The 15,774-nt window shown below is 39.5% G+C and overlaps 2 protein-coding genes across 2 annotated transcripts; one reads left to right on the plus strand and one right to left on the minus strand.

The window, feature by feature from the left end:
• Positions 1-2,176: 2,176 nt before the first annotated feature.
• tmem41b (transmembrane protein 41B) lies at positions 2,177-4,351 on the minus strand. Its single transcript, XM_079555184.1, has 7 exons — positions 4,170-4,351; positions 3,698-3,815; positions 3,471-3,599; positions 3,209-3,302; positions 2,912-3,016; positions 2,662-2,800; positions 2,177-2,578 (listed from the first exon to the last, which is right to left on the minus strand). The coding sequence occupies exons 1-7, from the start codon at positions 4,264-4,266 to the stop codon at positions 2,409-2,411; spliced, it is 852 nt and encodes a 283-aa protein (XP_079411310.1). The 5' UTR covers positions 4,267-4,351; the 3' UTR covers positions 2,177-2,408.
• A 405-nt stretch (positions 4,352-4,756) lies between these two features.
• ipo7 (importin 7) lies at positions 4,757-15,765 on the plus strand. The gene is made up of 25 exons (XM_079555959.1): positions 4,757-4,959; positions 6,046-6,127; positions 7,018-7,168; positions 7,257-7,415; positions 7,486-7,642; positions 7,720-7,809; positions 7,886-7,980; positions 8,060-8,144; positions 8,283-8,417; positions 8,487-8,586; positions 8,664-8,740; positions 8,820-8,936; positions 9,018-9,107; positions 9,180-9,345; positions 9,422-9,582; positions 9,734-9,862; positions 10,212-10,278; positions 11,179-11,304; positions 11,402-11,499; positions 11,586-11,681; positions 11,774-11,994; positions 12,080-12,285; positions 14,346-14,552; positions 14,625-14,741; positions 14,822-15,765. Exons 1-25 carry the CDS (start codon positions 4,876-4,878, stop codon positions 14,917-14,919), a joined length of 3,114 nt encoding a protein of 1,037 aa, XP_079412085.1. The 5' UTR covers positions 4,757-4,875; the 3' UTR covers positions 14,920-15,765.
• The last annotated feature ends 9 nt before the right edge of the window (positions 15,766-15,774 follow it).

The raw sequence follows: 15,774 nt of genomic DNA on the forward strand, positions 1-15,774 counted from the left end.
ATTTAGTCAAATAATTGTATTCAATTTGAGTCTAGTCTAGTTTTAGTCAACTAAAATTGTAGGTACATTTAGTCGAGGTTGCATTAACAATATTTATTATAATAATATATAATCAAGGTTCTTTCCTACATGAACAAAGCTCAGAGCTGTGCCTTTGGCAGAGGATTTAAATGTTATGAGGCTCTTTCAAACTGGCATTGGGAGTTTGGATGATTTTAGTCTTTTCTTTTCATTTTTGTTTAATGATATTTTAGTCATCAAAAACATCTGGGTATTTGACTAATAGTTTTAGTGTCATCAAAAATTTTGAATTTAGTTTTAGTCCAACTTTAGTCCACCAAAATATCACTTTGACTAAAATTATGACGACATATTTTAGTCGAGAAATTAACACTGGTCCCATAATGATTTCAAGATACACAAATTTATAAATATATTGACAGTATGGAAGCAATGTAAATTCTGAACCAGATTTTAGCCGGAGGAGTTTGTAAAAACCTTGTCTGAAATATTGTGCATCAAATACTGTATACTGACCACATGAACTTCATCCAACCACAGCCTGATACTGGCATATCATACAGTACTATAATTACCAATAAAAACCAACTACAACAAGCGTAGGCAAAGTTAATCCCTCACACCACTGGATATAATTTAATAAATCAGCTAAATTAATGATCAGTGCACATAAAATCACAGTAGGTCAGATAAGTATTAAGACATAAAACTAAAGTTTAAAACCAAGCAGAGTAATAGCAGTTTTAACAGATGAAAGACAATTTAGTTTCCCTCTATGTACATTCACTGCATAACTTAACTTTCAAAAATGCATAGAGTAGCAATATATTTTCAAAATAGCATACAAAAAACAAAAACACTTATATAAAAAGCATAAACATGCTTTAAATAGATAACTTAAATGAGGCACCTTCAAGACCATCAATAGCGCTGAGGTAATACTGGGGTACTATTAGCCAACTGTGGATTTTTTTTATTCATTTGTTTAAACCTTTATTTAACAAGGAATGCCCCACTGAGATTAAGAATCTCTTTTTCAGGGGAGTCCAGGCCCCAGAGGGGAATCATGCAGATGTCAGTCTATTGGTGCTAGATAAAAGTATAGTATGGCATTACAATAGACTATGTTACACAGTAGCCAAAGGTACAGAAGAAAAAGGAAGAAAATCTCACTCTTATTGCAGGTTAAACTGTGAAGAGTTTAGGGGCTTTTCGGCAGTGTTCTCTCTTGCACACGGTACTAGTATTTATACAGTGTAGAAACTGAAACATTTTTCAAACAACAGTCACTTTTTCCAAACAAATTCCAGTATGAATGTTACAAGTCCTTTCAGATTTACTTAAAAGGGACTATACAGAGTTTAAAAATGTTAAAAGTTCTCCCCCTAAATGTTCCAGCCATGTTCTAATGTGTAGAATGAGCTCAGATCGATTCACCACAACTGCCTCTAAAATCCTGCACTGTCACTCAAAATGGTGTTAATTCGGGTCAAAGTGCGTCCTGCACGAGCTTAATATAGAACCTGCAGTTACGCGTAAGACCTGAAGTGGCAGTAGTGAGTTTAAAAATGTATCGAGTCCCTTTAAAAAAAAATCACAAATGGAGTTGAACAGACAGTAAGAAAAACACATTTCTCCATCTCACACACTTTTTGGGGGCTTTAAGTATCTATAAAAGACTATTTAAGGATTTGAAATGATAAACCTGTTTAATGGGAGCGTTTTGGCAACTGTTTTAGCCTGCATCAGTTCAAATGTGTACCTGTAACTACTGATTTACAATGTCATCGCTGCCAACAATAATGACTTTTATCTGTTTCTGCAACATGTACATAAAAACATTGGCGATTGTGCACTTTTTTTTTTTTTTTTTTTTTACATGTTATCTTAGAAGTACAGTTCAGTTAGTCATTCAAGGGCTCTTTCTTTCAACATATACTTTAAAAAAGTAATAATAATAATAATAATAATAATAATAATAATAATAATAATAATAATGATGAAAGTAAAACAAAAACTTAAAAATAATTAGATCACAATAATAGAATAGGAAGTATTTTTTTTAGAGAATGAGGCATTTGAATGAATGGTCATCATTAAATTTGTCTTCTAAATGTCGTACTTCTGAAAAGATTGAACTAAAAATGATTTAGGTTTTAAATAAATATATAGCAACATGACTCACAGAAACTCAATATTCAGTATGCATCAGCAGACCACTACGAGACCCCACTCTTGCATTTGTGATTTGCAGTAAGTTCCTGTTTGTCACTGCCACTGTCATAAGCCGTGTGTATGCGGCCAAACACAGAGCCACTTGAAAGACAGCTGCATGTTCCTGAGCGGAGGAGGAGCGCAGAGAAAGCATGAGGTGATAGTGTTCTGCTCTACTCTAGTTTCTTCTGTATTTTCTTCTGGAAGCACACCGGTAAAATAGAGAGCACTGCCAATATTCCCAGCACTGCCAGCGAGTTCCAGGACACCGCCTCACCAGCTGTGGTCAGTTTGTAGAGAGTTGTGCCAGCGTTGATGGCGACAAAGGATGGCGGGGCAACTCCTGAAAGTGATTAAAAAAAGTTATAATAATGCGTAAGACAATGGCTCTCAATAATAATCACTGTTAGAAAGGTTAAAATGTACCTAAAAAAGTACCAATGAAAAACACCCCTAAAGGCACATTGATAACAGGAGAGGTTATATTGATAAACCAGTTGGGAAGAAAAGGGGTGATCCTCAGGAAAATTATGTAATTTATCAAATGATCTCTGTGTTTGTCCACCTGCAAACAAACAAAATCAAATTAATTAATTAATTGTCGGTACTGCATTTATATGGGAATGGATGTTATGTGATGTTTACATGATAAAGTCAATCATTTTGGAACATTTACCTGTTGAGACCATTTCTGAGCCCTTTCTGTAAGGTACTTGTAGACCATGGGTCTGCCCACCAGGTACGACAGCATATAACAGAAGGAAGCTCCTAGGCCTGAGCACTGAAAAGTGAAATGTCAAGCACATAATAAACAACCTGACTTTATTTTTTATATTATCAGTCAATGGTCTATGAATATATTTAGTTTACATTAATTTGACCAAGTACGATTAAGTAAACCATTATGCATAATCAATTCAACAGACAAAACACACATATAATATTATGATAATTATGTATAAATCAAACTTACCAGACATACTAAGAATAAAGCCAAAGGGAAAGGATAGAGATATCCAGACAGAATACTCAGAAAGATTGATCCAGGTATAGCAAAAGTTTGAAGGCTGGGTGAACAGTCAAGGTGCAAACAGAAATCTTACTTGTTGACTTGGGTGTGTATTCAATTTGACCCCACAGCATAAGGCTTGAATGAGGAGACTAAAAATACATTTATCTAGTGTAGATTTAAATCCTCTAGGTCTAGAGAGAATCTGTAGTTTCTGAAAGGATACAAAACATATGTTGCAAAATATGCAACCAACACTTGAGTGTAGTATGTGTCTTTGTATTTGGACAGCACTGTTCCCAAAGCTTTGGCATCATCCATATCTTTGGGGATCTTGATTTTCTCCATTTCATCTCTGAAAAACATTCCACAATGAAAATGTCATCAAGCTAAACAAACCATGTATAGCTACTCACTACTTGTAACACATGTTTTGACCTTTAAAACACTTACTCTGAGAGTTCGGGGAAATTTCTGTAGACCAGGTACATGAATGAGGCTGAGCAGGTGAAGATAAATGCCAGAATTAGAAGTGACGATCGTGCAGAGCCTTGAGTAGGGGGATGAGCTTCTGTGGGAGAAGGGAATTTGTTTTAAACAAATTGGTACAAGCCTTTATACCAAATGTAGTCGAAATTCAATATGAAGTGTATATTGAGTACGCGTATGCCAAGTCTTACAAGTCAGTGACGTGGATATGGTCTTCATTAAAAAGAAAGACCAAACTGTATGTCGTACACAGAAACTATGCTTGTGTTTGACCTCTTAATGTCATAATGTTAGCCTAAACATGTAGTACATGTAATGACGCGTTCCCTAAAAACAGTAGGAACATTAGGTATATCATTGACAGCCCTTTAGAAATGATTTTAACCAGTGACTTGGCTTTTCGTCAGTCTAAGCAGCGGCCGTAGCATGAACTTACCTTTGAATATTTGTGAATTACCCGCGTCTACCGTTGATTCTGCCTCTGTCGATGAGAGGCTCTCGATCTCTTGTTTTTCTCGCCGCTTTTTTGCCATTTCTAAGCTTTGATCACCTCGAAATAGAAGGGGGGAAAGCTATTGCGGACACTACCGGCGAGAGTCTTGTGACGACAACTGTGACCTTTTACCTTCCCCGGGTCCTGGTCATACAAACAGCGCCCCTCGCGGTCAAATGCAGCACTGCGCACTGACTGAAGATAAAAGGATCTGTGGCGGTGGCGCTGATATTTTCTAATAAATAAATAAATAATAATAATAATAATAATAAAAACAAAACAGTATCCCTTTGTCTTTTTGTCAGAGAAATGTTCTTGTAAAATTCTGCTGTTTCTTTATATTGACACAAAATTAACGCATGCTTGCGCATATTGAGGAAACTTTGATATGAACTTTTAAGTAATAGCCAAAAATATGTGTTCACGCAGCAAGGAAATCCTCTCTTAGAGGAATAAAACTACAGTTCCCACACACGTGTGAGAGCGGCCGGATGTTGGACTTGCACAAGTGGCGCTGAACTATCCGGGTACTTCTCTGCTCCTTCCTTTCGCGCCGGGTAACCGGAGAGCTGTGCGTCCATGTGCGCAGTGACTGGGAATTGACGGACCTCTGATAAACTAAATCCGAGTCGTAAACAGAGTTTTCGTTATGGATCCCGAAGCTTTGGTTGAGGCCCTTCGGGGCACTATGGACCCCAATCTGCGCGAGGCCGCGGAGAGGCAGCTGACCGAGGTAAAAGTCGGTGATACTGTGGCGATAGTGGCGCGTTAGCGCGGGCCTCCGCTCACAACATCAAGATGGAGCAATCTCCATTACCTTGAGCAAACATGCGATGTGTCACGCTTGTCAATACAAACAACGCGACTGTCTTGTTCGATGTCCTGGTACATGTGATGCTAATGTTTAGAGGCTGAATGTTATTTTCCATCGCTGTTACCAGAAGTGTCTGTAACCAGCGCAAGTGTTAGCTTCAAATAGAGCCAGCTGTGTCGCTAAATTCAGCTAACTCTGCCCAATATGTGGCAGTAATTTGGGGGACATTGCGCACATTTTCTGTACTTTTACTGTGGTTTACTCCTATTACTGTAGTTAGCAGTTTGTTGGACTGAAGGCGAGCCTGCCTGCTTGAGTAACTATCACGGTTGTCACATTTAAAGCCAAGCTAATCGTGTCTTGCTAAACGTGTGGGAGCTAACCTTGCTGCTTGTGGATGAGCTGGCTGCTGCTCACGTGTCACTGTGACAATACATGAAGTAAACATAATCATTTTTTAATGAAATGGCCCACGGAATACTACTGATAATGGCTCTTGTTAACACAACCATGGCACATGTTTAATTACTGTCTAAGATGGATTGTATCCTTCATGTAGGTGGCATTCTACAAGGCTAAAGGTTATTCTATGCTGTGATTTTTTCTCTCTCATGTTAATGGTGCCATACTTTTTCCTTGTTACTAGGCCATAAGGAGATAAGTATGGTTTTCCTGATTGGTAAATTGATTATACATATATATAGCTCAGCTTATTGGCCCTGATGATTTCTCTAACACCCACATAAGCATGACTAGTGCATTGCTCACATGAATGACATACTGTATTTAGGAATTCGCTTCAGCTCGTGGTTTTACTGTGCTGTCATCCAGAGAAGGCTCGATACATTTTGATACCATGCACTTTTTATATGCACTCACTGCATCACTGATTTGTTGTTTCTTATGCCGTTATGGTCAAAGTAATGTCTGAACGTGAATGTTCCAAAATGATTTAGATTCCAATATGTCAGCCTAATCTCAGACAAATGTATTTTTTGTTCACAGGGTCACTCCCAGGTTAACTTTGTGTCTGCTCTGCTGCAAGTTACCATGTCTGATCAGCTGGATTTGCCTGTCAGACAAGCAGGTAATTAAAAATGTACTGCCAATTAACACATAGACTGTATAGGGTAATAATAATTTATTGCACTTTAGTGGCAACATGGTTCACTTTTCAGCCTTGCAATGTACTAAGACTCAATGACGTTCAATGATTATTACATTTATATTATGTAAACACAATCATTAACTAGGATCAGAATCAAAGTTGACCTCACTGTTGCATTTCCAGTCATTTGTGGACTTCAGTTCGGGCTAACAATTGAAATTAAATTATAATCTGATCCTTGCGAAAATCTGCTATTTTGGGGAGATTGTCATATTGTGATTCAACGCAATTTTGTTTAATGTAGATTATGCTCAAACACTTTTCCCACTCAATCCTCAGTCTGGTAATGTGCCCAATAAGTCTAAGAATATACTTAATCACAGTAAAGTGTGAACTTTCAGAAAAGTTGGTTGATTCTTAAATACATTATGGAGTGCACAAAAATCATAAAAAAACTGACTGCATAATCTAGGGAAGGGTTGAGACAGTGTAATTTTGTCACGACCCCCGATATAAGAATATGATGATCTGGTGAAGATTAATGGGACTCTCAACCCCTAGTTCAAGTTTGCAAGTTCAAGTGTCTTGTAAATGTGTATGCATGCATACATGCATTTTTTTAAATGTTTGAAGTTGAAGAAATTAAAGAAATACAAAATCCAACAATTGTGGGATGAAATGTTATATCTTCCACCCCTAACTTTAGTGTCAGCAGTCCAATATGTGTAGCAGACCATCTACTCGTGCCCCCACTTGTTAAATATGACATTTAGAACATCTGAACTATTGGAGGTTACTTTGTGGCAAGGTGGTTTGGAGTCAGTGTTCTGTTTTGCATAGTTGTAAATATGCTGCATTTGTGTACATAGGTGTAATTTACCTTAAGAACACAATCACTCAACACTGGAGTGACACCGAAGCGGGGGCAGAGACGCCAGCCAAGAACATCCCTGAGGAGGACAGGGAGTTTATCCGGGGAAACATAGTAGAAGCCATCATCCACTCGCCTGAGCGCATTAGGTAATGCTGGCCTTGTACCGTGTCAAAGGAGATTGTACACTGTTTTGTCTTTGGCCTATTTAGTTCAATATTTGTTTTTATTTTCCAGGGTCCAACTGACAACCTGTATTCACCATATGATTAAGAACGACTATCCTGTCAAGTGGAGATCCTTTGTGGACAAAATTGCTTTCTATCTGCAATCAGACAACAGTGCAGCGTGGCTTGGAATTTTGCTTTGTCTTTATCAGCTGGTCAAAAACTATGAGTAAGTCCAACACTTGGATTTTCAAACGTTCTTACCTTCCAGTGTGTGACATAAACTGTGTGCGCAACAGATACAAAAAGCCAGAGGAGCGCCAGCCTTTGATTGCTGCGATGGATGTTTTCATGCCCATGCTTAAAGACCGCTTCATCCAGCTGCTCCCAGACCCCTCCAGTGAGTCCGTTCTGATTCAGAAACAAATTCTTAAAATCCTCTACGCCCTGTTCCAGGTAAAGCCGCACTGCATGTTTTCTTAAGCATCTGTTGTGGGTTTTGTTTATAATATATATATTTTTCTTCTCTTCAGTACAATCTTCCTCTTGAGCTCATCAACAGACATAATTTGACCGAGTGGATGGGAATCTTCAGGACAATAGTTGACAGAGATGTTCCCCCTGTAAGGGAAAGACTTAAATTAGTGCGTTTTATGGTTGATGTTTTTTATGTTTATTTATGTATTCTCTGCAATCCAGGAGACCATGCAGATCGATGAGGATGAGCGCCCCGAGCTGCCCTGGTGGAAGTGTAAAAAATGGGCCCTTCACATCTTGGCTCGGCTTTTTGAGAGGTGAAGCTTCTAACTACTTACTTACAGGAAAAAGCCTTCAAAATGGTAGTATTTATTTATATTTGCTTTTGTTTTGTAGATATGGCAGCCCAGGCAACACGACCAAAGAGTACACAGAGTTTGCTGAATTTTTCCTTAAAGAGTATGCAGTCCCAGCACAACAGGTAACTGGAATGTCTTTTTCCAATACTGCATAAAGTGTAAATTAAGTTAAAAGATATATGTATATATATGCAGTATTGTGCAGCCCAGAATGGATTTTAAATGGCTATAAAATTAAATATATGACGTCTTTCTCATAGGTACTCCTTAAAGTCTTATATCAGTATAAGACCTCACAGTACGTGGCTCCTCGAGTGCTCCAACAGACGCTCAACTTTATCAACCAGGGCATCGCACACGCTCTCACGTGGAAGAACCTCAAGCCGCACATTCAGGTATGAGATTATGTTGCTTAAACTTTTGGTATCGTCCAGATTGTGGTCTGACTTACTGTTGTTTTGCAGCTCATTATTCAGGATGTGGTTTTTCCCCTCATGTGTTACACGGACAGCGATGAGGAGTTATGGCAGGAAGATCCATACGAGTATATTCGTATGAAATTTGGTAAGATTATCCTTGTAATTGTAAATGCCCAACTGGCAATTGACTGAAGTTTACCCTAATCCTTTATATGCCCATAGATGTATTTGAGGACTTCATTTCCCCCACCACAGCAGCACAAACATTACTCTTTACTGCTTGTATGAAGAGGAAAGAGGTGCTATTTTAAAAAGATCTGACGTGTCTGTGTTATATTGCAGAACATTTATCCTAATATATGTTTATCACTCTTTTAGGTGCTACAAAAGACGATGGGATTCTGCTACCAGATTCTTACAGACCCTGCCTCAGATCCCAGGAAAAAGGATGGTGCCCTCCACATGATAGGTTCATTGGCAGAGATCCTACTGAAGGTTTTTTTTTTTTTATGCAGGTTAATTTGTTAATCTGCTCAAATCATTTCTAACATCATTCTCCTCTCATTCTCAAAACAGAAAAAGATTTATAAGGACCAGATGGAGTTTATGCTGCAGAATCATGTCTTCCCCCTGTTCCGCAGCGAACTGGGATACATGAGGGCCAGAGTAAGTGCTCATGGCCATAACATTCAAGTGCCATTGGTTCTGCGTAGATTTGAATGACCTTTTTTGTGTTAGGCCTGCTGGGTACTGCATTACTTCTGTGAGGTGAAGTTCAAAAGTGACCAGAACCTGCAAACAGCTCTCGAGCTTACCCGACTTTGTCTCATCAATGACAATGAGATGCCAGTGAAAGTAGAGGCTGCTATCGCTCTACAGGTTCTCATCAGCAACCAAGAAAAAGGTGTGTACAGCATGGGCATTTTTAAGTTACGATCATTTGATAAATAAATTCACTTTATTTTTTATTTTTGTTTTAGCCAAAGAATATATTACTCCATTCATCAGGCCTGTGATGCAGGCTCTCCTGCACATCGTACGGGAGACTGAGAATGATGACCTAACTAATGTCATACAGAAAATGATCTGCGAATACAGTGAAGAAGTTACACCCATAGCAGTAGAAATGACACAACATTTGGTAAGTGCAATTGATACCTTGTTTATAAGTGCGTGTTCTATTTTGATTCTTACTGCAACAAAACATCCAGAAGAACTTCGCTGAAAGCTCAGCCTTTTTATTAGTGAATCATCTTGGTGTCTTTTTATTTTTTATTTTTTTGCTTTTACAGGCAATGACATTCAACCAGGTGATTCAGACGGGGCCTGATGAGGAGGGAGGAGATGACAAGGCAGTAACGGCGATGGGCATCCTCAACACCATTGATACATTGTTAAGTGTTGTGGAGGACCACAAAGAGGTGAGATGCTGTTGCCCACACTCTCATCTTTACAGAGCCACTTTGGTCCAAAGCTTCAGCCAACACTCGGCCTCCCACAAACTCCTGGGAACTCGCTCTGCACTCAGTGTTTAAAATGACTCAGAGGCTGAGGCAACCACTAGGAATAGAGCTCAGCCAGCGCGCTTCAATTATTGCCGGAACTAAAGCTGTTGCCTATTTTTATATAACTTGAAGGGAATTTCTTTGACATGCCTTTTATTTAACTAACAAAGTACTCTGTATTAAACAGTCCTATGTTAATACTGTGAACACTATATATGTTGTCTTTAATTATGACGTTTTTATCTAACTTTTTTTCCCCTTTCAGATCACTCAGCAGTTGGAAGGCATCTGTCTACAGGTTATAGGAACTGTGTTGCAGCAGCATGTTCTTGGTAAGCTCACTGACCTGTCCAGTTACATTCCACATTCATGTTGCTCTGTTTTCATTGGTGCTCTTTGACTCAGCTAGTGTACTTCTGATATGCCCCTGTGCTCAGTTGTATGCGGGAAAAACAAAATAGGTAAATTTAGCACAGCTTCTTGTTAAAAAAAAATAAAAATATATATATATATATATATATATTTTCTATGGAATATCGATGCGAACTAGCACTGATTGGCGTCAGCTCGTATAATCAGCAGAAATCAATTACTGCTGTAAATTATCACATTCTGAAGCATAAGAACATATTCTGGCACAATAAACACAGCTCAAAACAAATTTCAAACAATGTCACATTTGAGCCACTATAAGGCTAATTTATATTTATTTGTAAATTAAACAAATGTCAACAATTACCTGTTTTCATCAGGGGAGTAGTGTGAACTTGTGGAGGGAAAGTACTCTAGAATAATATCTTAAGTTCTGATTGAAGTACATTTCAAGCTGTAATGTGCACTATGGCACCTGTTTAGGCGCATTGAGGTGCCTTGTGTACGAAATCAGCAGTATCAATAAAGATGCCTTTCCTGTACACTGTGTAGGCACCTTTTGCTGCTTCAGTAGCCGTAGTTATATGACAATCTTTAACATCTGACTGCATTTTGTTTACGATAACATCTGACTGCATTTTGTTTACGAGAACAAATGCTAACACACTCATGACATGTAGTTACTCATTGAGATTACCATTGTGAGGGAGTTGCAGACCATTTTTTGAGTCTTTGTGGCGTGAGGGGTACCACGGACAGATCTCATCCAGCCCCGGAGCTTTGCCACAGAGGACATTTCCAACCACCTAACTTGGGGTTGAGTACCATCTTCCAATTTCTGCTTATTTGTCATTCTCCAGAGTTTTATGAGGAGATCCTGTCCCTCGCTCACAGCCTGACCTGCCAGCAGGTGTCGCCACAGATGTGGCAGCTGCTTCCACTAGTCTATGAAGTCTTCCAGCAGGATGGATTTGATTATTTCACAGGTTTCTTTTTGTTCTTAAACTTAAATGAATTGTTTTTATTATGGCATGGGAAAATGTGGTTACATTAACAAAAATGTTTGTTTTTTTAAATTTCCAGACATGATGCCACTCCTTCACAACTACGTCACAGTCGATACTGACACTCTGCTCTCTGATACCAAATACCTGGAGATTATCTATAGCATGTGTAAGAAGGTAACATGAATCTAAATCTTATTGGATCAATTGTATTGCCAAAATGTTTTTTAGTGTGATCAGCATGACCAAGCCTTTTCTCTCAGATCCTGACAGGGGACCCCGGTGAGGATCCAGAATGCCATGCTGCAAAATTGTTGGAAGTTATTATTCTTCAGTGCAAGGGTCGTGGTATTGACCAGGTTTGTAAAACTTACTTATGACCCAGTCTGTGTGGTGTATAATGGGCCACACTCTGTTATTATAATGTGAATTAACGTTAATGTTGCTCTAGGTGGTTCCCTTGTTTGTGGCTCTGGCACTGGAGCGTTTGACAAGGGAGGTGAAGACCAGTGAGCTGAGGACTATGTGTTTGCAAGTCGCCATCGCTGCACTTTACTACAGCCCTGCTCTTCTCCTCAACACCTTGGAGAATCTCCGCTTCCCCAACAACACTGAGCCCATTACTAACCACTTCATTTCACAGTGGCTCAAAGACATTGACTGCTTCCTTGGGTAAGATGGCATTTTGATCTTGGAAACGCATTTCATTAAACCGTTGCTACTTTTTTACATCTCCATAACGTTATTCTCTGCACAGATTGCATGACAGAAAAATGGCCATCCTCGGTCTCTGCGCCTTGATGGACCTCGAACACAGACCACAGGCAGTCAACCAAGTGGCCGGTCAGCTCCTGCCTGCAGCCATTATGCTCTTCAGCGGCCTTAAGAGGGCGTATGCGTGTCGGGCGGAGCATGAAAATGAAGATGACGACGACGAAGATGGGGAAGAAGAGGATGAGACTGGTAAGACATTTGTTTAACATGAGCCCATGAATCGTATACACAACACCAATCTTGCCCCATCTTCATTCTACGTTAGCTATTCTTCCAAGTTCTGCACTGTCCCTTCCAAGACCCTCCATCCCCTTGTGCCCCTTAATGACAAACCTGTGGAGGGATAAGCGTTGTAAAGAAAAGCTCAGGGTAAACAGGAGGAGCATTGTTCAGGCTACCACCGCAGCACTAAGAATAGTCACAGGGGAAGTTAAGATTACTCAAACATACGCAAATGGATTGAAACACATGTTTTGATGAGGGAACATCATTGTTGCTTTTCATTGTTGAAACTTTTCATGAAGTTTTAGCTCGATTAAACCTTTTTAACTTAAAGCAGTACTAAGTAACTTGTTTACCTTAATAAATCCTTATCGTAGTCCCTCAGGGGGTAATACAAGTGTCAATGGTGTCTCTGGCCAGAAAACCACAATTGCAACTTCCCTGCCCCCGACCCGATGGACCAATACACACTAATGGAATCACGAAGAATACGCTAACAGGCTAATGGGCATAGCTAACTGCGGGCTAGCGCCACTGAAACAACAGTATTTACAGTCGAGTTTGAGAAAAATTATGTCCATTGTGTAATTGGATGTACAATCTCCCTCTCTCCCTTTGTCTTTTCTGTCAGCGTAGTATTCACTCTCATGGACAATTAATGAGTAAAAAAAACACAACATGCTATGACACCTGCAGTGGCGCTTATGGCCTCTAGGGGCATGAGTTACTTAGTTCTGCTTTAAAGGATCTATATCATGCTGTTTTAGCCATTCAAAAGTTAAGTATAGGCATGTATATGATATATTGTACCTCTACCATTATGGAGCACTCATTTTTGTGATAAATATAAGTGTTTTCTGGAGGTATTTTTCAAACCCGGAAGACAAACCGCTTCGATTCAGTTAACTCCGCACATACTTTACCGTAATATAAATAAACAGCAATAAGTGAAATTGCTTCACGATGCAGTTATACGGAGTTGACATCTGCAACACAGCTTCATAAATGGCTAACACACATGCTAATATGCTAACACACAAGCTAACCCGCGTTTGGATTGACTCACCACTCTGGTCCATCGCTGTTTACATTATGGGACTCGCGTTGGTTATAAAAGTTAATCCACTTTGGTTCTGGCAAAGGTTCCCCAAACATCCATCAAGAGACAGTCACAGAAAAACAATATTTTGGTGATAGTCGCTGAATCCTGGAGAAAAAAAACAGCTTCTGAGAGAGTGGCCTCTTCTTGAAAAAGGTTGAATAAAGTCCTCGTAGCCAAACGCGCTTCTTTTTCTCCGTGACATTATCGTTCGGTAAGAATAAAGAACAGATGTCCAGAATAGGTTGCAACGAGCTCCATCTTCACAGCTGCAGCGCAAACATGACTGATCTGTTCAGACACTCAGGGGATGTGTTTGTTTTGGCCTCAGCTGACCTGGAAGCACCTCTCGGGCACATCCTTTTTTTTTTTTTTTTTTTTCCTTCACTTTTTTTTTTCTCTTTGTTTCTCTCTTACAACAGAAATAATTAAAAAGCTGTTTTACAAATTAAAATCCGTCCGTAAGCATAGAATTAAGACATTGCATTACAGACGTCGAGCACTTCCGTTCCGCTGTTACGACACAACTGAACACTCAGTCGTTCACCAGGAGAGGGAGGAGCAGCTGCTCAGAGAGCAGGATTCAGGAGGATTACTGAGAGCTGCGTGAATGAAGCCACAAACCACTCTGGGGGTGTTTTTAATAAGGAAATAGCATAACAACATGGCTAAAAGCTCTAAAAAGTCGATTTTGCATGATATAGGACCTTTAACAAAGAGATAATGATCAAAATGTGTTTTTAAAAATACCGGCAAAAGAGTGAAACTTGCGCTTTAATGCCACCCCAGTTTGAAGAGGATATTTGTGTCTAAAAGAGCAGAAACAAGAAAGTCTATACATTTCCCTTATTGAGGACCGTGTGTATGAAATGTGACCGTGTGAAATCATGTTTCTGATCAACCCAACTCTAACCCTCTTTTTTCATAGCTGAACTGAATAGTGATGAGGATGACATCGATGAAGAGGGCCAGGAGTATCTGGAGATGCTGGCGAAGCAGGCAGGAGAAGATGGCGATGATGAAGACTGGGAGGAAGATGATGCTGAGGAGACAGCACTGGAGGGATACACTACAGCCGTCGACGATGAAGACAATTTGGTAGACGAGTATCAAATCTTCAAAGCCATATTACAAAGTAAGATAACTATTTGGCTACTTGATGTCTAGTTACGATTACAGGAAATAATCGTTGCTTTTTTCCATTCAGATATTGAGCTCCGTGACCCGGCGTGGTATCAAGCACTGATACAGGCCTTAGATGAGGAGCAGGGCAAACAGCTTCAGGACATTGGCACACTCGCAGACCAGAGACGGGCAGCACATGGTAATCATTTCCTATAGAGTACACAAGACATTTGGCTCAAATGGAAATACAAGTCTGATCTATATTCTCTATTTTTGCAGAATCCAAAATGATTGAGAAACACGGAGGATATAAGTTCACAGCACCTGTGGTTCCACCAACTTTCAACTTTGGTGGGGCAGCTCCGGGAATGAATTGAGACCCCATTCTACTTTTTATTACCCTGTGACTGATTGTAGTGAAGTGAAAAAGCTTGTGTTGTTCCCTTAAGTAGTGGTTCCAGAACAAGTTCTTCTCAGTCATTCTTCAAACTGTTATTGAAAATCCAGCGGAAGACTCTCGGGGAAAGCAACTAAAATGTGACCAGTGGCTGGGGAGAACAAACCAACTTGAACTTGAGCACGATGCAAGAGAAGAAGCTCTGAACAACGTTCTTCTGGAGTCCAGTGTGGAGGGGATGCCATTTGGCTTTTCCCCACTTTAACAAAATTGGGGAGTTAATAGCTACACATTAAAATGGGACAAATATTCATTTTCACGGAGGCCAAGAGGCCATGCGTGATACCTCTGGTTGTGTGATAAATGTTATTTTCTGCATAAACAAACAGGTTTATGTATATAAGCCAAGGTTCTTGATTTTTTTTTTCTTCAAGTAGCCTTGAAAAATGACCTGAGGCATTTGTAAGGTGTCAGCAACTGTATTCATATGTAGCATATTGGATACTTAATAGCACTATGTGATGCCTGATCTCTGTAAATTAATAACTAGCACTTTCATATTGTTCAGGTCTCCTAGCCTTCTGTATTGGACTGCAAATTTTTTAAATTGAGGACTATTTAAAACGAACCGCTGTAACTTTGTTACTTGGAAGTGACTTCAGTAAGGGCTGGTTGTCATGGTTAAAGAGATCTGTGGAAAACTTGTAAACGACAAATTCAGGTAAAAGAATGCTCTTGGTGTTCAGTATGGCTATAGGAAATGCATTTGTGAGCACTGGAAGTACAATTGAATACATTTACGCACGTACAATTGGACTTATCGTGAAGGTCTCAA

Source organism: Gobius niger (genome assembly GCF_951799975.1).
Source record: "Gobius niger genome assembly, chromosome: 4".
NCBI classification, from domain to species: Eukaryota; Metazoa; Chordata; class Actinopteri; order Gobiiformes; family Gobiidae; genus Gobius; species Gobius niger.